This window comes from Falco cherrug, chromosome 3, assembly GCF_023634085.1.
Source record: "Falco cherrug isolate bFalChe1 chromosome 3, bFalChe1.pri, whole genome shotgun sequence".
In the NCBI taxonomy this organism is placed as follows: domain Eukaryota; kingdom Metazoa; phylum Chordata; class Aves; order Falconiformes; family Falconidae; genus Falco; species Falco cherrug.
The window spans coordinates 17,682,706-17,705,233 of record NC_073699.1 but is presented as its reverse complement, the minus strand read 5'-3'; the positions used below and the strand labels follow the sequence as shown (position 1 = coordinate 17,705,233).

Below are 22,528 nucleotides of genomic sequence, written 5' to 3'. Positions count from 1 at the left end.
GTGATGGGAACTCATTAGACTTGGGAACCTGAGATGCATCTGGGCATGCAAGGTCTGTAAACATGTAAACCTGCGTTAAGGCCTATTGAAGATGGGAAAATGCAGAGCTGTGCATGGAAAAAGTAAGCTATTTTGTTCTTAGGGATAACCAGAAAATACTTTGTTAATAGTTGGGTATGTCTTTTAATCATATCTGTAGTTTGTAGTAGTAATAATAATGGTAAAACCAACAAAAGTCTGGTCCACTAGCATTTAAGGTGGCTAAGTCCCAGGCTTTCTGGGCTAGAAGATCTGGCCCAACGCCTACAAACATCATCTTGGATGTATGTGTGCATGTCCAGGAGCTGTGGGCACTTCTGCCTCTTGAAAACGTAGCTCCAGCAGATACTAGAGACCCTTTGAGCCTGACACTGAACACTCCACCATAGGACTTGGTCTCCTTGGCTTACTCAGAGCTGTGGTGCTGTGCATATCACATGGAAGAGATAAGGGCTGTCACTGTCATTGAAAACCCTTAATTGCTGGAATAGCTGAAGCCTTGGTGCCCCACTCCTCCAGAGAACACTGTAACTGCAAGACTGCCAGCTACTTGAAGGTGCAGGTTCCTTGTTCCCTGCTGGTAGTGCTCTTCTGCTTTGATAGGATAGGTCAAATACTCACTGATCCAGAGAATGGCTCTGACCCCAGTGCTGGTTGGAGCATCTGCTCAAGTTCTGTGTTCAAGGCCATGCTCTGGATTAGGCAGAGCAGAGGTTTGAAACTGCTTTCTAGGGAAACACCTGAGCTGCCCACTTATCCACAAGTCTGGGTGCGGGTATCTCATATCTTCTGTTTGCAGTGAGGGCTGAAGAACCCAGCTCCAGGAGACAGGTTGTAGTGCAGAACACCATCGCTACGTGTGCACACCAGTCTTCCCCACAATTGTACGTTTCCTTCTTCTGCAAAGCTTTTTCATAGGTGTGTTGCTTTCTTGATGAGCTAAGGAACAAGAGCACAGAAAACACAAAGAGGAAAAAGCACAGCATCAAAGGTGTTTCTATAGAGTGACACCTTTGGGTCTCAAGGACATGTTCCTCACTGTCTACACGGTGCTGAGGTTCTCAGCAGAGCACCTTTTCCCCATTGGAAATGACCACCAGCTCTAGTGAAAGCTTTGTAAAGAAGAGTGCTGCCAGCTGCCTTCTATGAGAGCTGGACGAGTTGTGTATGGAGACCTGTTCTCCAAAGACATGATTTATATAAGCACTGCACACATTTCTCTGTGTGCTGTCAGGGTACCTTGATCCTTCCCTCTAGAGGCTCATCTTCCTCTGTACAATTTATGTGGTGAGCCAGGTACACTTGTGTACCTGTTTTGCTCAATTAAACATTTTCCAGGGATGTGAGTCATCGATTTCATGGTCCAGAACATCCTCATTTCATTTCCTCTGCCCTCTGGTGATTGACTTGATTAATACTGTGTAAACACCTTGAGACCTCATTGCACTAACTACTGTATCGAAAGAGCAGAGCTTGTCCCAAAGTGCTTGTTCTGAATAGGGCAAGATGGTAGGAGCTCAGGAGCGAGGAAAAATTAGAGTCCAGTCTTTCATATGATCCTCAGGTAACTTGGTTCTTAAAAGTCCCAGTTAATTTCTGCTGATTAAATTGACATGAGCAACAAATTCTGGTTCCAACACAGGGACTGACTACAGTCCTTAGTGACCCAGAGTGAGACGAGTCTCATTGAACATTTGACGTAAGTTTCCAACAAGCTCCAAAACCTTCCAACAAGCCCTGCCAGCTCTTCCTGATCAAAGGGTGTTTCCAGGTCGTCACTTCCCTCTAACTCCTGTTCAGAAGGGTTGAGCACCCTCTCAGCACATGTTAGGGAGAGGCCTACGTACCTGCTGCCCTGGCACAGAGCTAGTGGCATGGCCCACAGAGGCAGCAGTTTGCACAAACGGGGCCAGAAACTGCTGAGAACAACACAGGGAGCGGTGACATGCCACAGGGCATGGTCCCCACACCCACTGGAGCAACTCTCCCTGCAATATCAGGGCATCTCTCAGCCTGGGCTCCTCAGGGACTGTACAGGGTGTCCATGCCCAGGCAGTAGGGCTGGGGGGCGGCCTGGGGAAGGGGAGGGGGGGAGGGGAGCAGGGCTGCGGCCCACCCCCACAGGGCACAGCTTTGCCCCTCAGCCGAGCCGGGGGCGCCGGGGAGGGGGAAACAGGTTTGGGCAAGGGCCAGAAGCGGCCCAGGCAGAGGAGGAGGCAGCCGAGGGGGGAGCAGCAGCAGAGGCAGCCCCAGGCCGCAGCAGGAGGAGGGCAGGAGGTGCCGCAGGCCCGGAGCAGGGCTCCCCTGCAGCCCTGGCGAGCCCCCGCCGGGGCAGAGCCCCAGCCCGCAGCCCGGGGAGGGCCCCAGGCCGCAGCTGGGGGCTCTTTCCTGCAGGAGCTGCGGCCCTGGCGAGCCCCGGCGGGAGCAGGGGGTCCCTGAAGGGCTGCAGCCCGGGGCAGGGCCCGCGCTGGCGCAGGGCGACGGGGCAGGAGGCGGGAGCGGGGCTGAGGGGCTCACACGGCTGGCACACGGCCCACACCGGCACCAGCCCAAGCCCCACACTGCTCACTGCGCGGCAGGCAGTGAGGGGAAAGTGTTTTCTTAATTGTTGTCTGTCTTCCTCACCATTCAAATCTATTTTAATTGACGATAAACGTGATTCTCCCCAAGATGAGCCTGGTTTGCCCATGACAGTAGTTGGTAAGCAATCTCCCTGTCTTTATCTCAACCCACGAGCTTTGCCACCTTGTTTTCTCCTTCAGTAGGACTGAGAGAATGGCTGGGGGGGTCGGGCCCTTAGCCAGGTCACCACAGGGAGGATGCAGCTCTGCAGGTCTCAGGGTGCAGGGAGTTCCTGGGGCATTTTCCTGGGGCTAGGGGAGATGGGCTCCTTGTCTGCAGGTGTGTGCTGGGGAAGGACCCGTGTCACCAGGTAGAGGAACTGCTGCAGGAGGTCAGCAGACTGAACAGCATCAGAGGTGATGAAAAGGAGATTGACTGGACCCTCACTGGTACTTCGACACAAGGGGAGCCTGACCCTCCAGGTGTACTGAAGGAGCAGCAGGCGCAGTCTGGGCTTACTGGATTGGAAAATGGTGACTCCAGTGATGGTGAAGGCTGGAAACTTGTCACTCTTGGAACTGGGAGGAAGGCTGCTGCTTTTCCTGAATACACGGAATAGGTTTAGTGCCCTGGTGGCAGATGAGTGGCTGGAAGCGCTGTGCAATGAAGCACCTCAGCCTGGAGCCATGTGGCAGCATCAGGAGGGAGCAGTGAGTAACAACAGAGGGGGACTCCCTGCTGCTGGGGACACAGGCTCCCATCTGCCAACCTCACCTGCTGTCTGGCAAGGTTTGCTGCTCACTAGGGGTTCAGATCTGGGACACAAAGAGGCTCCCAGGCCTCATCCATCCCTCAGACTATTAACCCCTGCTGCTTTTCAACATGGGCACCAGTGACACTGCTGGGGAGGTCTGGAGCATAGCACAAATGACACATAACTGGTGGCCAAGAGCATGGGAGCCCACGTGTTTTTTCTCCTTGATCCTGCTGGTTGGAGGAAAAGGCTTGAGATGGACTGAACAGATCCTGCTGGTCAATGACTGGCTGTGCAGCTGGTGTCGGCAAAAGGGATATTTGGTTTCTATGACTGTGGGACCCTCTCTGAGGGTCAAGGACTTCTTGATGGGAAAGATGGGATCCACCAGACCAAGTGGGGAAGAAATCTTTGCCAGCAGGTGGTCAGCCTGGTGGAGGAGTGCTTTAACCCAGCAATGACGAGGCAGGGAGATGAAGACCCACAGTGAAGTGGCAAACTAAGTGGCTAAGCAAAGGGTGCAGACTGATGTGGATGAGAGAGGCCTTAAGAACAGCAGAAGCAGGCTGAAGGGCGCCCACCCAACACATACGTAGAGGAATACAGAAGTGCCAACGGGATAGCTCTGTAGGGGAAGCTCTTTGGGAAATCAGCATGCTAGGGGCCTCTCTGCAGTGCTTCTACATTAATGCACGCAGCATGTAGACTACAGGAATTGCAGGTTTGCATGCAGTTGCAGGGCTACAATCTCACCAGGATCACAGAGGTTAGAGGGATAACTCACATAACTGGAAGGCTGCCATGGATGGATACAGGCTCTGTAGGAAGTATAGACTGGGGTGATGAGGAGGTGAACTTGTCATTTACATAAAAGCAGCAGGAATACACAGAGCTCTGCCTGGGAATGGGTGATAAGCCTCCTGAGAGCTAATGTGTCAGGGTTAGCAGGGAGACCAATGTGGGCAGTGTTATGGTGGGTGGCTGCTACATACTGTCTGACTGGAAAAAAGTAGATGAGACCTTCTTCAGTGGAAAAGTGGAAGAAGCCTCATGACTGGGGGCCCTGCTCCTCATGGGGGCCCTGAACCACCCCAGTACTTGTTGGAGGGGCAACACACCAGGGCACAAGCAATCCAGGAGGTTTATGGAGCACGTTGATGACAACTTCCTGACACAGGATCAAGGAGCCAATGAGTGGAGATGCTCTTTGGAGCACACTTACAAGGAAGAACTGTTGGGAATGGGAAGGTTGGGGCAGCCTTAGCTGCATTTACCATAAGGTAGTGTGGTTCATGATTTTCAGCGGCAAAAACAGGCAAATAGTAGGGTCATAACCTGGACTTCAGGAGAGCGGACTTTGGCCTGCTCAGGGACCTGCTTTGCAGAATTCCATGGATGCAATCCTGCAGAAGAGGTCTGTAACACCTGTTGATATTCATCAAAAACCTCCTCCAAGCTCTAGTCTTGGTCTATCCCTACATGCGAGAAGTCAAGCAAAGGGGCCATGGATGATCAAGGAGTTCTTGACAAAATTCAAACATTAAAAAGAAAGCATGCAAAAGGTGGAAGGTTGCTTTGAGAGATCATTTCTCTCCATCATCGGAGTTACTAAAAATCCAGCCGGACACAGCCCTGAGCAACCTGCTACAATTGCACATGCTTTGAGCAAAGGGGTAGATTAGATGATCTCCAGAGGTTCCTCACACCTTTAAGGAATTTCCGTGATTCTGTGAGTCTGCTGTTCGCCCACACCCCACTCCCGCCCCTAGTGCCTGGGCACCTTACTTTTGGCTAACATGAACTCCCTCCTGCCACAGTGCACAGCTCTTAGGAAGAAAGTACAAGGCAACCACTCTTGCAAATTAAAATTTAGGCTGCCTCCCTTTACAAAGGCAAAGGGGGGTTAAGTGGTGGGCAGCCTTCCTTCACGCAGGATCCTAGAGATGTGAGCATAGTTTCGCATGGAGGAAGACTGAAAATTGATTTCTTCTTCTGCCTAGGGATCACAGGGATTCAACTTTCCTATCACTTCCAGACTTTTGTCAGGTGAGGACTTTCAGGAGTGCTCTGCTGGAAGTGAACCACAGTGCAGAAAATAGGGAACTGAAGAGAAAACCTCTTTGCAGAAGTCCAGTCACTCAGAGCAGCCAGCCAGGAGTGCAGAGACCTCATCACAGCCCATGTCCCTGTAAATGCATTTTACATTAACCTATTTCTAGCTCAGGTGTGTTCTGAAATAAAAAGACCGTGCAAATGCCCTTTTTAAGAAGCTCCTCTTTGGTATCTGAGGTCACACATGTTCTAGGAACAGCCACTAGGATGTGAGGCGGGATCCTGCTTGCTGGATCTCCCTCCCTGTGGGTACAGGCTGGGAGAGAAGTCACAATCTGCTTTATGTGCTTGAAGAAACTTCCCAGTGAGAAAAAGGCCCAGAACCTCAACATTCTGGATATGCTATGGTAAATAAATAAATAATAATAATAATCAAGCTTCAGAGTTTAGCAGCCTCCAGTGCTGGGTGGCAGCTGATCAGGGATGTTCAGATATTGATTCAGTCACCCAACTCACATTTTTACTTCTTCATGTTCTTTTTCAGATCGAGTATCAGACACCTGAAAATTCAGGCACTCTTGCAGTCACATTGAGCACAGCTGGGTGCCTCATACAGCTTGTTCAAAGTCACCTAAGTCCATGCCAGAGCTAGAAATCAAATGTTATGGTGGAATCCCACCTGCGGCCCTGAGTCTTAAAAGCTGCTGTCTCTGTTAGAAGATTTTTTCTCACTGTCACACCCGTGAGAAAGCTGTCAAGGATAGCTGCAACCCACGGATGAGCTAAGATCTCCACCAGTACTTTCAGCAGAAGACATATCTTGTTACAGCTAAATTTCCTCAGGACAGTTTCACTCAAAGTTTTCTTGCTTGAGCTGACTCGGTGCTTTTGCATGAGATTTAAATCACTCTTTCTGGTCAGGATGTCAGGGAGAAGCAGAGATTGTTGTATTGCTGTTTTTGTCATTGTGGATGTGCACACAATGGACGGCTTTGGTGAATTAAGAACTGTTACCCTATGGATATAAGGACCCTCATCACCTTCACTAAGAAATGTCCCTGCATCTGGTGCGGGTAGAACATAGATCCCACTCCATCCCTGCACCTTTCATGAGTCAAAACATCACACAAGCTGAACAGTTGTACAGATTTTCTATAAACTCCCCATGAGTTCTGATGTTATCTCATGTCTCTCTCTTGCAGACACTACATCTGTTCCTTTAGCAGTTGCTGGCAGACAAGACAAGCCCGGGTGCCAACTAATACTATATGATCTTCTGCTGAATCCATTTTCCACTTTTAAAACTAAATTACGGACCAGATCCTCATCAGATTTAATACAGCTAATGCCTATTAAGCAGCTGAGGGTCTGGCCTTGTACAGGGATTATTCCTCCTCACTCTTTGGAGCAAGAACACAACTGAAGAGTTAGGTTTCGATCTGACCTGTGAAGTCAGTGAAAACATTGCTTTGTGTCTGATGCATCCATCATGAGAAATCATTAGTTTTCCAAAAAGCTACAGGAAAACGCACCATCCCCCCCCCCCCCCCCCAAAAAAAAAAACACCCAAAACCCAACAAAACAAAGGAAAGAAAGGTTGTAAAAGATACTATAAATCTTTTATTTCTTTTTAGTTACTATGCAATGCCCTTCATTTTGAAGGAAATGGTACAATCAATGATCTGTACTTCTTTCTCAGGAAAAGAAGATATTTGCACTAACAATTCAACATTTACTGACAAAAGACAGCTTACAGAAAATGGTCATGATGGAAAAAAAATCATATTTTGTGATTACACCTGTTATTGTGGATGATTCCATGAAGTGTTACAAAGTCAGGAATTTCAAGTGTGCATTTAAAGAAAGCTTCTAATTCAATATTAATGCAAAAGAACCATCTAAACCACCAGTGTTTGAAGTCACCTGATTTCTTTCTATCCACAGTTTAAAAAGAAAGTCTAATGTGAAAGTCTAAGCCCATTATACAATACACCTGGCCTTATCACTGCACATTGATTATAAGAGTAGTCAACACATACTCAATGAAAAGTAGATTCCTTACAAATAGAAACTGCTGTTGGAAACAATGTATTCCCTACCTCTACTTAGTTACTAGTCTCTGACCCATTATATAAAATTAAAATTTTGCTTTCAAGAAAATATTTGTTCCTACATGGCTGTTAGAATTATGGTTGGTGCTGTTAATTGTCAGAAAAGCACAGGTGAGAAACCACTCGACAACACACTTCACGCACCCAAGGACAGACCTTTGGTAAAGCTTAACCAAAGGAAAAGAGAAAAAGAAAACCACCATTACATTCAAAATCTGAAATATATTCATCACCTAATATTACCTACTTTAGTACTGAGTGTGGAATATGGAATTTAAATGACAAAACTTAAGAAGTTTGCTTAAGGTTTCATTTATACAAAACAGTTGAAAGTTTACTTCCATAGTCTAGGATCCTTCAGTCTGAAGAATATAGTTTTCCAAGTAATAAAATATATTTTTTCAATTAGCTTTGGGATATCTTCCTTGCCTACCCTAGAGCTGCCTACTACATTGGCCAAGTGAGCTCTAGAGAGCTGCTGTAATCAATACTTTGCATTCATGCAGAATCAGGGATAACTTGAAATCGTCTTGAGTTTATGTCCTTGTTCACTGCCATGGAAGGCAAATGTCTAAATTGTATTTTTAAAATTACTTAATCAAGGACTAATTGTCAATTTCACTATAAAGCCTTTTCCAAGACATTGTTTGCATCAAACACACCAATACTCTGGGGAAATAAGAGCGCTTATCTACATTTCCTAGCTGGAGCTACATCTGCACATCTGGGGCTCAGTCTCGCCAGCCTTAACACGTGCATAATGATATTCACAGCAGTCATCCTATCAGTAGTGGTAGGTATGCCCAAATGAGTAAATTCATATAGATGATAAAGTGTTTGCACAATCAAAGGGCTTTTAAAACAAATTGTATTAACCTTAGATGTTAAAAATGCAAGGGGAAGTTCAAGCATGACAAGACAAAGATACCAGCCTGCAGCACGGTCATCAGCTTAGTTTACAGCTGCTGCATAATACACCTCTCACTGAATCAGTGCAGCTCCTGGATTTCCAGGGGGAAACTGAGGCCAAAGTTTGGGCTGGATTCCACATCCCTGTTTGGACAAGAGGCCCTTTGAGAAACAGCTTTCACAGCACTACTTGTTCTCCCCCAGCGATTATGCAACCTCACCAGGCTCCCACCAGAGACCTCAGATTGAAATTCCAGGCTCTTATTCACAAAGAAATGTAAATACACACTTAACTTCCAGCACGTGAATAGTCTTACTGATTTTCAAGTGGCTCAAGGTAGGGTCTACTCACAACTTCAAACTTCAGTATAGGCTTAGGACCTTTGCTGAACCAGAAGTTCTGCAGAAGGATCACACATGAATTTTTATATGTTAAAGATGCAGCTGCGAAGAACACTTTTATCTATTCTTACTCTCTCTCTTTTGTGATCTACACAAAAGTCTTGAAGTAGACGCACAAAGAAGTCTGTTTTCCTGGGAGATCTTTTTCTTTAAAATTAAGCTCTAGAAATCCCAGCCTAGTCTGCAGACAGTAACTGAGTAAAGTAAAGCAAAGACAAGAAACTAAGTCTTCGTGATGTGCTTCTACAGCAACTCCTGTTCTCACATCCAGCTCATTACAGGTCATGGCTTTAAAACTAGACTGCTTAGAAATATTTGCAGTGGTGTTTAGTAGCACCTATTAAATAACACTGCCTAATCAACAGGCAGGGAAAAAGGACCTGCATGTTAAAGATTCACAGCTGCATCTTTATCTGCTGGAACAAGAAATCCCTGCATAGAGGCAGCCCTCCTCCAGACCAAATACAAAAATTCCAGGCTTCCCGCCCACCCCCCCCCTTCTACTTTTACACATAAGGGAATGCCAGGAGACTGAATAAAACCCCAAACATAGCTTGCAGAGAGATTTCAAGATTCCAAATATTTATGTTTTAAATTCTGAACACCTGTATCCCAGGTGTCAGAGAGGCATATACATTTTCTAACACAGCATAACACATGCCAGGCTCTGCCTTGCTGTGAGGCAAGCTCCCTACCTTCACTCTCGCTCCCAGCAAGGCAGGGCAAGCTCTCAGATTCTCTGCTAAGGCCCTCTGCCTGTGTGGGAATTTATCCCAAAAGGCATGACCAGTACAGGGAAGCACAAAGATCGGCACAAGACACGACTTCAGTTGGTCAAAGCGGCTTTGCTCTCCATTCCCAAGCAGATTTGGTCCTTTTTATTTAACAAAAAAACGTGGAAAAGAACAGAAAACAAAGCCCAGACCAGGCAGGGTATCTCAGAAGGAGAGAAATGGCTAAGTGTCATAGTTCTGATGTTTCAGACACAAGGGAAAAATATTTTCACAACTAGTTTACTGTTTAGTACCCTGTGGGTACATAATATTTGACATTTATAGCAGTTTCTATACTTTACGACCTAGAATATACTTTAGATCACTAATGAAAAATAAACCCATTTAGAGGACTGGAAAATAATGTGCATAACAACTTACTTTCAAAAGCGAAGTTATGAAGTGATTAACTTTTTTTAACTTTCAAAAATATCTGTAAGAAAATATTATTTTACATACCTATATTACACAGTGAAATAAACTTTGCTATGTACAAGGTTTCAGTATGAAAGAAACCACAGCCAGACATTTACTCATGGTCTAGATAATCTCAGTTGTCTCATATCAGCTAGTACAACAGAGAGACTCTCCTTCACTCTTTTTTGGACTATTTCAGTGATAATTTCAGCTTTTAGGTGTTACTAGTAGTTGTATAAAACATGTGTGCAGACATTCACATATTAACCCTATTACAGTTAGGTATGGGTAGTTATGCTATCAAAGCAAGGTTGCACATCTTGACAACCACAGTAACTTGAGTATAACCCAATTGCATATTGAGGGGAAAAAAAAAACCAACACCATAAACCCCCACATAGTGCAGACACCTGAGCTATAGCATTCTAAGGGAGCTTGGTATTAAAACTCTCCATTGCATCTGGGTATTTCACAGCTCAAAATGAGAGCATGGGAGTCATTAAGCAAACAGTATATGGTGTATTTGCATAACTATAAAAATTATTTTCCCTCCTGAAGTGAGGATGAAGTAGTCTTTCACAGCTTTTTTCCTAGCTTGCATATTTTAGGCAGAAAACGCACCACCACAACCTATTTGGATCCCATTGGCAACGTCGCTTTGTGTAGTTATAACTAATCAAAAGCTGGTACCTAGCTATTCTTAAAAGACAAACTTTGCTCCCATCTCGGGGGGTCTCGGGGGTGGAAAGGACGTGGAGTACTTTGCTATTTGTGGTGTAACTGTAAACAGCTGCCGGGAAGACTGCATTAACTACGGTTCAAGTTTACACCACACTGTTAGTTTCCATTATTTAAATGAACTCGAGCTTATCTTCAAGTTCATCTCATCACTATTGTCCTTCAAGAGGAAGGAATTTTGCATTAGAAGTGTCTGCTCACACACTTCAGATCCCAGGACAAAGATCTGACAGTGCTGCCTGTGTGGGAGACCAGTTCAACAGCTGAAAACAAGTTCAGGGAATATTCAAGGCAGGCAGCACCGCACTCCCCCTCCCCTCCCCTCCTGTTTAATGAGGGAATTGCACAACTTTGGAGGCATGTCCTCTCCTTTTCTCTAATGCTATAGCTCAGCTGCATACCATAAAAATCAGCAAAAAAGGAGACATCAAATCCCTAATGAAGAGGAAATTGCTTTGCGGTAAGGAAGGAAAAAAAAAAAAAACCACCCAGAACCCCCAGCCTGCAATGCCTTCCAGCCTCAGCTCCTTCCCATCCCTTCCCAGTCACAGCTGTGTTTACTGTGGTGCAGAACCTGTGGCAGGCTCGTGCTAGGAGCGCCCAGCCAAGAGGCCACCCTCTCAAGGGACGGCTTACTCAAGAGATACTCTTGCACAAGAGCAACCTCCTTCCAAACTGCCTCACTGTGTATCACAGACTTAACCAGGAGCTCTGCCATTTGCTTTAAGAGAAGCCCGGCAGCCTGTAATGAGCACTGGCGCAGCTCAGTATCTGCCTGTAAGAGGCCCAGCATACACCAGTGTGCAGACTCCTTAATCAGGGTTGCAAACTTCCTCCTTCTCTGGGACCTGTCAGCAATAGAAACATCTTGTATCCTCAGAACCACACACCAACAGCAAAGGACGAAGTCCCCCAGCCCACATGCAAGTTCCTATCAATTAAGGTGGCACCAGGCACATCAACCCCATTTTATTGAAATTAGTGGAGATTTCCCCCTTACACCTTCTTGTGGGGCTGGCTACCAACCCACAAAGCCTTGCACCAGGCAAGCAAGCAGCTTGTTGCAATACCAACAGGAGCCACAACTGAAGAGAAACAGGGGCAGAGAAGGGAAAACAGTTATCTTCATGCTTCTGAGCTACCAACTAGTCATGAACTCAGAGCTACATGGTCACGTCCTGAAAGTTGTTGGCTCTTTCTTAATAGTATTAAATACTCTTAACTTCTGTGATAAATAGATGTCAAAGGCATTTAGCATCTTGTAGGGTCAGGCCTACTAGCAGATGGTTGAGGGAAGGGCTATGCAGTGAGGCAGGGAAAGAAGTGGAGAGGGGTAGAATTGCCCTGAGTTTTATCCTCTACAAATAAGTCAGGGGTTTTACCATCGAGCACTGAAGGAGTTAAGCACTAAAGCGCAGACACTTAATCAGCTTTCCCCCCCTTCCTTTCACATGTGATGGGAATGAAGCTGCACCGAAGTGGCCCAAAGGGCTTATAACAGCTCAATTTCGCAGCCTTCAGCTTTAATCCCCATCACCCAGGCTAAGCAGCATGGTGGTGCTGAGGCCACTACTCCACAACAGTCTGAGCACCTGGATGATGATGATGATGGTCTTCCTCCTCCTCTTCCTCCTCCTCTGCAGCCTGCAGGTGGCTGGAGAGCTCCTGGATCACAGCAGCCCTACCAATCTGGTCATTTCTCCTCTTCTCCATAATCAGATCCTCCAGGCTCTGAAACTCCAGCGTGTGGCTGCGCTTGTCACCCAGCCGGATCTGCAATCGGTAGGGCTGCTTGCCTATGCGCAGCTCCCCGCCGATTTTAAACTCCCTCTTGCCATACCGGCACCAGGCAGCGAAACACTCAGAGTTTCTCCAGCTCAAGTCCCGGTCCTTGCAACCCACCTGCTCCAGGGCATTGCGCACCACCACGGCTGGGCTGAGGGGTTTGTAGCGGTACAGCTGGTTGGCAATGCGGCCCCGTCTGCCCTGGCTGGCATCGGTGAGGAAGCTGTTCACCACCTCCAGCCTATGTAGGTGCACAACTTGAAAATCTCCGACATAGACCACCCAGTGTGGATACTGGGCCTGGCACACAAACTCCACCAGGTCACCTGGTTTGCACCTATTCAGCAGATTCTCTGGGGTGTAGGTGCTCAGATGCCCCCCACCTCCTTCATCACCCTCCTCTGGCAGTCCATCCTCCTCAGAAAAGCTCTTCTGGTAAATACACTCATCCCGGTAATAGACCGAGCACTCCACCTCGTGCAGCTGGGGATCGTAGGGCTGCAGGGCTGGGTGCTCACCCCCCAGGTCATGCACCGAATCCTGCTGCTGCTCCAGCTCATCATCATCATTCGAAAAGATGTAGGAGACCCCGATCCTGGGCCCTTCATCTCTGTCCATACCTGTCGGGTCGGCCGTGGGAACTTCCTTGTAGTTCAGATGGGTCAGCTTCTCCACCTGGTTCCCCATGCCCGCTGCAACGACAGACACACGCACCGCGGGGCCGTGAAGGCAGGCAGGGGGTGAGCGGCTGCCGGGCTGGCACCGCACGGCCCCCCCTCCACCCGCACCCCACCTCTCCCCGCTGCAACACAGCCCCTGGAGAGCCCCCCGGGGCTGCAGGCACCCCTGGGGGAGGGGCAGCGGCGGCCGCAGCGGGGTGCGGACCACCCTACCTGCACGGAGGGAGGCGAGGCGGCACCACCACCTGTTGGGCGGCAGCGAGGAGGAGGAGGAGGAGGAAGGCGCAGGAGCCGCCGGAGAGCGGGCAGGCACCGAGCCACCTGTTAGAGGGGGGGCTGCAAACGCCGGGGGAGGGCCGGAGGTCCGAGTCGGGAACGACCGAGTTGCGCGACCCGAGATCCAAAGCGGGCGCGCACCTGGGCGCCGCCACGCCGAGCCGTGCCGGGCCGGGCCGTGCCGCCGGCCGGGTGCGCCCCCACCCCCGCCCGCACCCTCCCCCGACACCGGGCGGCTGCAAACTTACCCGGCGGGGCCGGCTGCGCGGCGCCGGGAGCGGCTCTAGGGCGAGCGGGGGGCGGCGCGGCTGCCGGGGGTGGGCGCGCAGCGCGGCTGGATCATGGCCCCGGCCCCGCGCGGCTCCGCGCTCCCCGCGCAGCAGCAGCGCCCGTGCGCCGCGCTGCCGGCACCGGGGCTGTGCAGAAGCGCCGGAGAGGCACGGCCGAGGGGAGGGAGGCTGGATCCGGCTGCGGACGCCCCGGCGAGGGCTCAGCCCCCAGCATTTAAAGAGGCAGCTCTTCTTTTTTTTCCCCCCTGCACCCCCACCCCCCCTTCTCCTCCACCCCTCCCTTACCTCCTCCCCGCACCTTTTTCCCTCTCCTCTCTCCTACATGCCAAGCGCTTTGCTCCCCGCCGAGGCTGATTTGCCGGCGGAGGTCGGGCGGCGGGGCTCTCGGCGCCGCGGCTGCAACGCTCTTCGCGGCGCCTGGCAGCGGGAGCGGGTGTGCAACACGCTCACGCACAAACTCGCTCACACGCGGCCCCTTTAAGGGAACGGTGGCTTAAGACAGCCCAACCCGGCGGTTTGGTCAGGGGGGAGCCGCTGGGAGACGGAGTTTGACCGGGATAGCACCGAGAGACGGTGCAAAGCCCCGGTGCGGGCCCGTGGGAATCACCCTGCTGCAGCCCCGGGGCGCGGAGGAGGTCGCAGCTGCCCACGGGCAAGCGCTCCCCGGGCAAGCGCTCTCCGCGCAGCCCCTCTCCGCGCAGCCCCCGCGGGGGCGCCGGGAGGTGCCTCCCCGGGGCCGCCAACAATAACAGGGAAGTTGTAAAGCGAACAAAATCAAAGAGCCCGGCTCTCGAGCCCGGCTCTCCCGGGTTGACTTAGTGCCTTCGATTCCTCCATGAGCGGAGCGTGTAATTACTTTTATTAATTTCTTTTCTTTCCTACTCCAAGAGATCGTTCTCTTTTTCAATATAGAAGATTATGATTCTTTCCCCCTGGAAAGGCATTATCAGAACTGGTGGGAATATTTTTCTTTCTGTGTTTTGGAGAATGCAAACCAATATTTTGCTTTTCCATTAATGTCTAGTTAGTCTGCTAGGTGGGTTTATTATTCGTCCTATTTTAACATGCACTGGTAAGTTCATGCTGTTAGAATAGACTAGAGAGATAATTTATGGGAGCTAGGAGTAATGTCTTTAATTTTGTCTCATATATTCATTCCCATTGTCTGTTGTCTCGTAATTTATAAACCCAACTGCACGCTGCTGCTTTGAGGATTCACTTAACAGCAGCAACTGAAGGAACAAATATGGTGTTACTGGGGTGCTGGGCACTGACCACAGAATCAGAGAATGCTGTTTCCATCAGATTATACGCCTCTGTGGTTTCAAATACAAACCTGCCCTTTGGGGTGGGGAGAACTGCTGCCGCTGGGGCTGAGATGCAAGCCCTGCTCTGCTTGGGATGGTGGGGCAGTTGCAAGCAATTGCAGCAGGTGACAGGCAGCTGGATCAGGACCTTTTTGTTTTGAATTCACCTGGTGACTGTGTCTATGGGAGCATTTTAGAGAACTGAAAACGACAGCAGGGGTGTGCTTTTGAAATTAATCTCCCAAACACCCACCCCCAGTGCACACACACACACACTTCGGTTTGCATCCCGATGCGGTTTCAAACAGCGCAGACACATTCCTCTCACATTCAGCCAGACTAGATGTACTGCAGCTGCAGGACTGGACCAAGGCTAGTTGAGCAAACCTCCAAAATGTGTTTAATGTAGATGACATTTTTCAGCACTGCCTGTTTCACTCTACCATTCCTCTCCTCTATAGCTGCTGTTGGACAAAAGACAGCCCCGCTTCACAGTCAGAGCTTGGTGAAATGGTTTCAGCAATTAAGGATGGGCATGTGTAAAGGTGAGAATATCCTAAAAGGAGAAGCTAGACTGAACATAGAAGTGACCTTTTCGTGTTCTCCCATTTGTACTGGAAGCTGTGTCTCGATGCCATACCTTAATATCTTTGGAGCAGTTATATTTATTTCTTGGCTGAAATGGTTTGGCAGCCCTACATTGAAAGCCAAGTTTTCCTTTGAATCCGTTGCAATGTATGGAAAGTTGGGTCTGTGGAGGTGTAGATACTGACTATTGCTCAGAGGAGTCTCTTGTGTGTGCATGCACATCCACACATATTTGCAACTCTCTATCTTGTTCTCTCATTTTTTCCTGTCTGCTTTAACTCACCCCAGTGCTTAATTTTCTGCACCTTGTCAGCTGCTTTGATCTCTTTGATCTCTTTGAATTTCCTTTCAATGGCTGCTCCTCAGAATCCACATGCTCTGATCAATGGCTGCTTTCTAGGATCAGAAACCATTGGTGAGTATTTTTGTCTCTTAAAACACGTACATAATGGCATACTGCACATAAGGCATTGGGTAGAAAACCCACGAAGGACTTGCGGTGCCAATATATCACCTGGGCTGCTGCCTAAAATGATGACGCTTAAAACTTCTGTGTGCTTAACCTCTAAGCCTCAAAGCAGCTAACTCCACAGGCACAAGGAATGGGGGCTGGTGCCAGTGACATGCTATATCAGTGACTATGCTTTTTGAGAGAGCATTGACCTCTTGCATAGCTTTGCTTTTTTTTTTTTTTTTTTTTAAAAAAAAAAGGGACTTTGGTGCTTATCTACTAAAGATAATCCAGTCTGTGGGTATGGAGTGACCAGAGGACTGGTTGCGCAGGTGCTGAGCTGGGAGCCCACACTGCAGCAGGACAGTTGAAGACACGCCTCTGACCTCGCTATCAGAGGCTCCTCAATTAGGTGACTCCTTGCTCAGTGTGCTGACATTTGTTATCCAGTTTTGAGTTATTAGGTCTGTGCACATGTCACAGAGGGAACGCTATGGATACCACAGTTACAGCTGGGCTTGAACGCTTACAAAAGTCAACAAGGATGCCCACACTATTAAATACAGTACCTCCCTGAGGTCACTCCCAGGTCCCAGTCACTTGCTCATCCAGATTGCACAAGTATTTGTTCCTTGTAGATTCTCTTTTGGAGTGAAAACTCCACCCCAGACAAAACCCAGGTGTGGTTATGAAGCTCGTTCGCTCCAGGCAATGCCTCCATCAGAGTCCCAACAAAGACAGCGAGGAAGCAGGGGTAAATCTACATGAGTTCTGGCTCCCTCTGCTCTACACAGCTCTCCTAACACTTTCACAGCTGAGTTTTCAGGTCCATATGCTCTCAATCTATTGTTGAGTGCAGCAACACACAGTTTCACATCATAAAGATACTATTCTAGTGTGTTACAACATGGCTTGTAGGATATTTGAGATGCTTGAAACTTTGATTGCCCATAACACACACTCTAAATGGTAATTTCTCTTTCAAGGCCAAAAACACCACCATGTTGCAGAGCCTTCTGGAAACCCAAAGCTGCTTGGCTGTGTAGTCCAACTATGTATACAGACCAGAGAGGGGACTTTATCTCTTGACTTAGAGACTGTGGACCACCTATGGAGCAGGTGTGTTTATTAGTCTATCTGACTATGTAGCTGATGTGATCCAGGGACCTTTGTAGTGCTAGCTCTTGTTGCTTTAAACTGAAGCTCTCAAGTTTTGAGAATTAGGTGTCGAAGTTATTTTGTTGTCCTGATACTATAACATCTTGTTGCTCCAGTGCTCTTGTCCTTAATCTTACATACATCTTTCATCCAGAGATTAAAAAGGTGATGTTGATTTGAAATCACAATTCATCCTTACTTGGATGTGAAATGCTGTGTTCCTACTGTTATTAAGAGACATCCAGGATGAGAAGGAATGTCTTGTTGCTATATATTTATATTTTTTCTTAGAAAGCAACACTTCTGAGTAACACAAAGTTTAGTGTCATGTTCTGTAAGCACATTGTGTTTCACTGGTATTCAGCCAGCTGATGGCTAAGGCACCCTTGAATTATTTAATAGCTTCCATTTCTTTTTTCAGTAGAGTTTTATGAGAACTGAGATAAGCTGTGCTCCATTAGGAATGTAAGCACTCTACATCATAGACCTAGCAAACTAGAGTGCTTCAACACCATGTTGGAATTAGGGGCACTGGAGAAATAAACCACTTCCTAGTGAAGTCCGTGCAAATTCTTCCATGGAGTTCTGTAGAAATCGACAATGTCCTTAATTAAGGGAGATGTGTGGCCTGAATGCTCCTTGGTGGATTGTGTCCTTCCATGACAACCATGGCTAAGTCCACCAAGGAAATTTAGATTCAGAATTGTAACATTTCGTCTGTTGCTTCTTTGTCCTCCAGTGGAAGCTGCATCCCCGAGACAGGCACCAGTCCCTGTGAAGTCAGGAACGCCACCTAAAATGACGTTCATCAAAGCTGGCGTGCCTGGGGTAGCTGGTGGGGAATAGGACAGAGAGTTAGCATCCTGACAGCTGTTGGAATATGGTAGTTCCTTTCACTCATGTTGCACAGCCTAATATGCTCCCAAGGTTAAGTGCTTTAATGAGGTTGGCTGTTGCTCACACACAAGAGGAAATGGTGCCACGACAGTTAATAAAAAGCATTAATATTTCAGATTGCTTCCTTGGTGTATGAAAGACCAAGGTTGAAGTCTCTCATCTCACTGAAGGAACTTGAACCAATATCTCCCAGGAGAGTACTGAAACCCACTAGACTGTAGGCTATTTTTGAGCAACTCGTGCTCTCTCTGTCCCACTGAAACTGTTCAGCTTTGTATGGGCTCATTAAATACCCATTCAGTCATTTGGAAAAAAAAGAAAAGAATGACAACGGCTCTTAGATCAGATGCAGGAAGGAGATGAGAGTGCTTTGAGGTCCTCTCTAATGAATATTCAGATGTCTCACAATCATGCAGTATCTTCATCAGAAGTCATTCAGACAGACCCACCAGGAAAATCTGAAAGTTTAGCTTTTAGGATGTGCTCATGGAAAAGTTTTGTTCATGTCAGCTCAGGAGGAGATTGAGCCTCCGGGTCTCACGTATCCTGCATGACTGGTGTAACCCAGATGCTATTAGATATCAGCTCCTCTTGATTTCTGTTGTGTTAGAGCCGTACTGATACCTCTGTTGGACCAGGCCTCATGAAGTGGCCTAGGCAGGGACACAGCTACTTTGTGACTTGGGTTTGGGCTTATGTGTGAAATAATCATGGAGCCATCACTACTTGCTCGTTCTGCTTGTATCTTCAAGAGAAATATTGGGAATTCAGATAACCAGAAAATTTATATGCCTCAAAATGTTGACAAATATAATGAGAATCTTGGTATTTCTAAAACCTGAGATTCATAATATTTGGCATGAGAGATATAATGAGCCTCTGGTGTCAGGAAGGTTCTATCTGCATTTAGTCTATAAGCCTTTGATGACACCAACAAAAGACTAATGACTATGCACTTCAGAACATAACATTTTTAGTATTCCATAATTGGTATTCCATATGGTGTGGCATGGCCCATCATATATTCAGGACCTGCAAGTGAGGTGTACTGCAGATCAGAGAGAGACCCACATCTTGAGAAAAAAGCGTGGAAATTCTAAGTACCATGTTTATCACATCAGCAACCTGTTTTTTCTAAAGCTCTCACTGGAAGCTTACGGCTCTGTTAACTACTTTTAGCATTGTAATTTGTGACTAAATGTGATCCGTGGCAAAATAAATCGCCGAGATTGCCAAAGCCACAGAGTTTTTGACTGAGGCATCCCAGCTGTATCTCAGAAGAAGCTCTTCCACTGTAAGATTTTAATAGGTGCATTCCAACAAATGAAAATGAAGCAATTCATGTCAGTCGAGGCCTGGATTCTTAGGAATTGCTATCAAACTGACGAGAGCAGCAGGCAAAGCTTAATTAAAATGCAGTCTGGTTTGGGTTTTTTTTTTCAGAAAACAGCAACTATATTTCAAACATAATTTAACAAGGAAGGAGGTACAGCACATGCATCTTTCCAGCATGAGAACTACTAGTCCCTTGCATCTCTTCTCATTCTCTTGTGCTGAGCTTCTCCCCCAGAAGCTCCTCCTTTAATGTGTCTTTTAGCAAGTCACTAGGCTGCTGGCCGCCTTGGTAGCACAGTGGGTCCTTTTGTATGCAGCTAGGAAAGGGTGGGACTGCTTTGTTCAGTGGAGAAGCTCATGATGATTGCTGCTGGTGTGCATTACCTAAGCAGAAGCCACTAGTGAAGGGAAGGAGTCTTTTCTTTGGTGATTGCCATGCTGCTAACAAAACATTTAAGTATTAAAAGCGGTGCAAGGTAAATATATCTCACTCCAGCAAATCTATGACGTGACTACAGGTTACCTAGAGAAGCTGTGGATGCCCCATCCCTGGAAGTGCTCAAGGCCAGGCTGGATGGGGCTCTGAGCAACCTGGTCTAGTGGAAGGTGTCCCTGCCCATGGCAGGAGGAGTGGAACTAGATGATCTTTAAGGTCCCTTCCAACACAAACCATTCTATGATTCTGTGATTCAATGACTATGTGCTCATGCTTCCATTTTAAATGGGGAGGAAAAGAGGAACCAGCAGGCAAAGTGGCTCCTTGTGTGATGCCAGTAGTGTCTGTGCCAGAATACGAAGCTGATCATGTCAGAACATGATGGCCATCTGCAAAGTGGTTGCAAAGCTGGAGATCTATGGGGTCTGCTGTCTTTATCCCACCTTTAAGTGCTTGCTGATTGGACTCGTAAGTACTTGCCACAGCTGCTCCACACATCCATCTCCTCAGGTCCATGGCAGAGTAGAAGAGCAGGTGTTGGGCAGGTAATCCACCTTGTCATTCACCCATTATACTGGGAAAGAAGTTAGTATTTTTCTTCCCCCAGTCAATGGAAAGCCAACAGAGATACAAAGCCTCAAACCATGTGTGAAGGGTATATTCAGGGCTTTCTGCTGGACCTGTTCTAAATCCAGCAGAGCAGGACTGATCCCCTTGCTGGTCTCAGTTGCTGAGGCTGCAGTGCTACAGGGGGAGCAGCTGTGGGGTTTGTACACAGCCACCTGCACCGGGGAATGTCTTGGGCTCACCTGGTTCACAGTGTGTGGGTGTAGGGTGGAAAGGGAACGGTGCACAGCTTGTCCTCCGTGTGGGGCTCTCACAAGCTTCACGCCACATTTCTTATCACCCACAGCCCTCACCACAGATGGATGCACAGAGTGAACCTGTATCTTCCCCAGGTCTGTTTGGGGTGTGCCTATGGGATGGCGATTTGCTGAGCAAGACAAGGAGGGAACAGGCAGCTGAAGGATCTGATCTGGGGTGTTAGCGTTGAGGCAGGGCTTGAAGAAGCTCATGGGCTGGACGTTACATCAGTCTGAGGCAGCTTCGCACACACCACCCAGCAGACTGAGGCATGAGCAAGGTTGTTCAGAGCAGTACGACACCCTTGAGAGCACCGAGGGTGCTTTAGCAATGAATTTGAACTTCTAAAGAAATGAAATGTGGGGATCTATGCTTTCAGGTCTGTCATCTCCATTTGTGAATAGAAGCTACTCCTGCCTGTTGCACTGAAATGCTGCAAAGATAAATAAACTCATTAAGGTCCTGAGATGCTCAGAGTGCCTGCTAATAAGGCCCATGGAGACAGAGAGGAAAATCGCTAGGTAAGTGCTATGTTTTTCCAGGTAGTAGTAGTGTCTGAATTTGAATCAGCCTGCTGATGTCCACAGTGTTCAAGGAGGTCCTTCACTCCTTACCTGGGCCTGCCTCTGGAAATGATGTGCACCAAACTACCTGCAGCGTGTGTGCCAGACACCTTCCATGGAGGTGAATTTTGGTTGGCTGCAAGCATCCCTCTCCCGTAACTCACTAATGATGCAGCTGAGACCTCGGAGGCTGCAGGGGACCCACTGAGCCTAGACAGGCTGAAGTCACTCCCACGGATTCGTTCATTACTGCCTGCAACCAAGGACCATTTTCTACCTTGGTTAAATGCACGCCTTGAGACAGCTTGCTCAGCTTTGTAGGCAAATGACAGATATGGTGGCTGCTGTGTTAAACAATTCCTGCCCATTTGCAGAAGGCACATGAGCATGAGGAGATGCCAGTGTGCTTCTTGTTTAAGAAAGCATCGATATTATCCTTGTCTTCCACTAAGCCCTTTCTGTTAGTGCCTGTGGGAGAGGAGCAAGGACCAGATAGTTATTCCTTCAGTCCTGTGAACTAGTTAGATGAAAATCATATCCCTAGTAGAATCTACTGTCAAGGAAGCTTCTGGCCTGCTGGATGGCACTGCTGGGTTGGATTTATAAAGTGCTCTCTGGATAACGATGTGTGTGCTCATAATAATGACTTTAATACCTGTTAGAACAGACAGCTGTGTGTGTTTGCCTTTCTGGAGACATATGTTCTCCTGCCTGCTTATGTGGGTTGATTCCAACTGGGGAAAGAGGACAGAGTGAGCAATGTGCTTTTCATTGCTATTTCATGGCCTCTTTTTTTTTTCCTCCTTTCCCTCCCTCCCCTCCTTCCTTCCCTGGGCAGTCTGCTAGGCTGGAGTCTGACTGATCACATCAGCTGCTGCGGGGAAGCCCCTTGGCCATTCCAGTTTGCTGGCTTCTCTCAACTCAGCAGCACTCAGGGCAGTTTGATGATGCTTTCCATCCTCACATGTGATACCAGCTGCAGACTGGGCTTGATGCTCATGCTTCTAGGCAGCACTTAATTTCAGACAGTCCCTGTATATGTTAAAGTTGTCGGCTCCACACCAAATCCCTTTTCTTGGCTCTTTCTGTGCAGCATGGTGTTCTCTTGCTCTGATTTAAGTGTTTGATGCTTCCACATGAA

General features: G+C 47.9%; 1 protein-coding gene and 1 long non-coding RNA gene across 7 annotated transcripts in view; one reads left to right on the top strand and one right to left on the bottom strand.

Annotated features, from left to right (window-relative positions):
• Window positions 1-7,004: 7,004 nt before the first annotated feature.
• On the bottom strand, window positions 7,005-14,212 carry LRATD2 (LRAT domain containing 2). Of its 3 annotated transcripts, none has more exons than XM_055704720.1 (2): window positions 14,074-14,212; window positions 7,005-13,234 (listed from the first exon to the last, which is right to left on the bottom strand). In XM_055704720.1, the coding sequence occupies exon 2, from the start codon at window positions 13,227-13,229 to the stop codon at window positions 12,327-12,329; it is 903 nt and encodes a 300-aa protein (XP_055560695.1). In that variant the 5' UTR covers window positions 13,230-13,234; window positions 14,074-14,212; the 3' UTR covers window positions 7,005-12,326. The 3 variants fall into 3 exon arrangements, with proteins under 3 accessions (XP_055560695.1, XP_055560693.1, XP_055560694.1); XM_055704718.1 differs by lacking the exon at window positions 14,074-14,212 and adding an exon at window positions 13,747-14,009; XM_055704719.1 differs by lacking the exon at window positions 14,074-14,212 and adding an exon at window positions 13,436-13,698.
• A 194-nt stretch (window positions 14,213-14,406) lies between these two features.
• LOC129735579 (uncharacterized) overlaps window positions 14,407-22,528 on the top strand; it is a 33,933-nt gene continuing 25,811 nt past the window's right edge. The window contains exons 1-4 of one of the 4 annotated variants that reach the window (XR_008731336.1): window positions 14,407-14,860; window positions 15,557-15,640; window positions 17,121-17,253; window positions 21,204-21,345. This is a non-coding gene — a long non-coding RNA (uncharacterized LOC129735579). The remainder of the gene's footprint in view (window positions 14,861-15,556; window positions 15,641-17,120; window positions 17,254-21,203; window positions 21,346-22,528) is intronic. The other 3 variants (XR_008731338.1, XR_008731339.1, XR_008731337.1) reach the window with 3 other exon arrangements.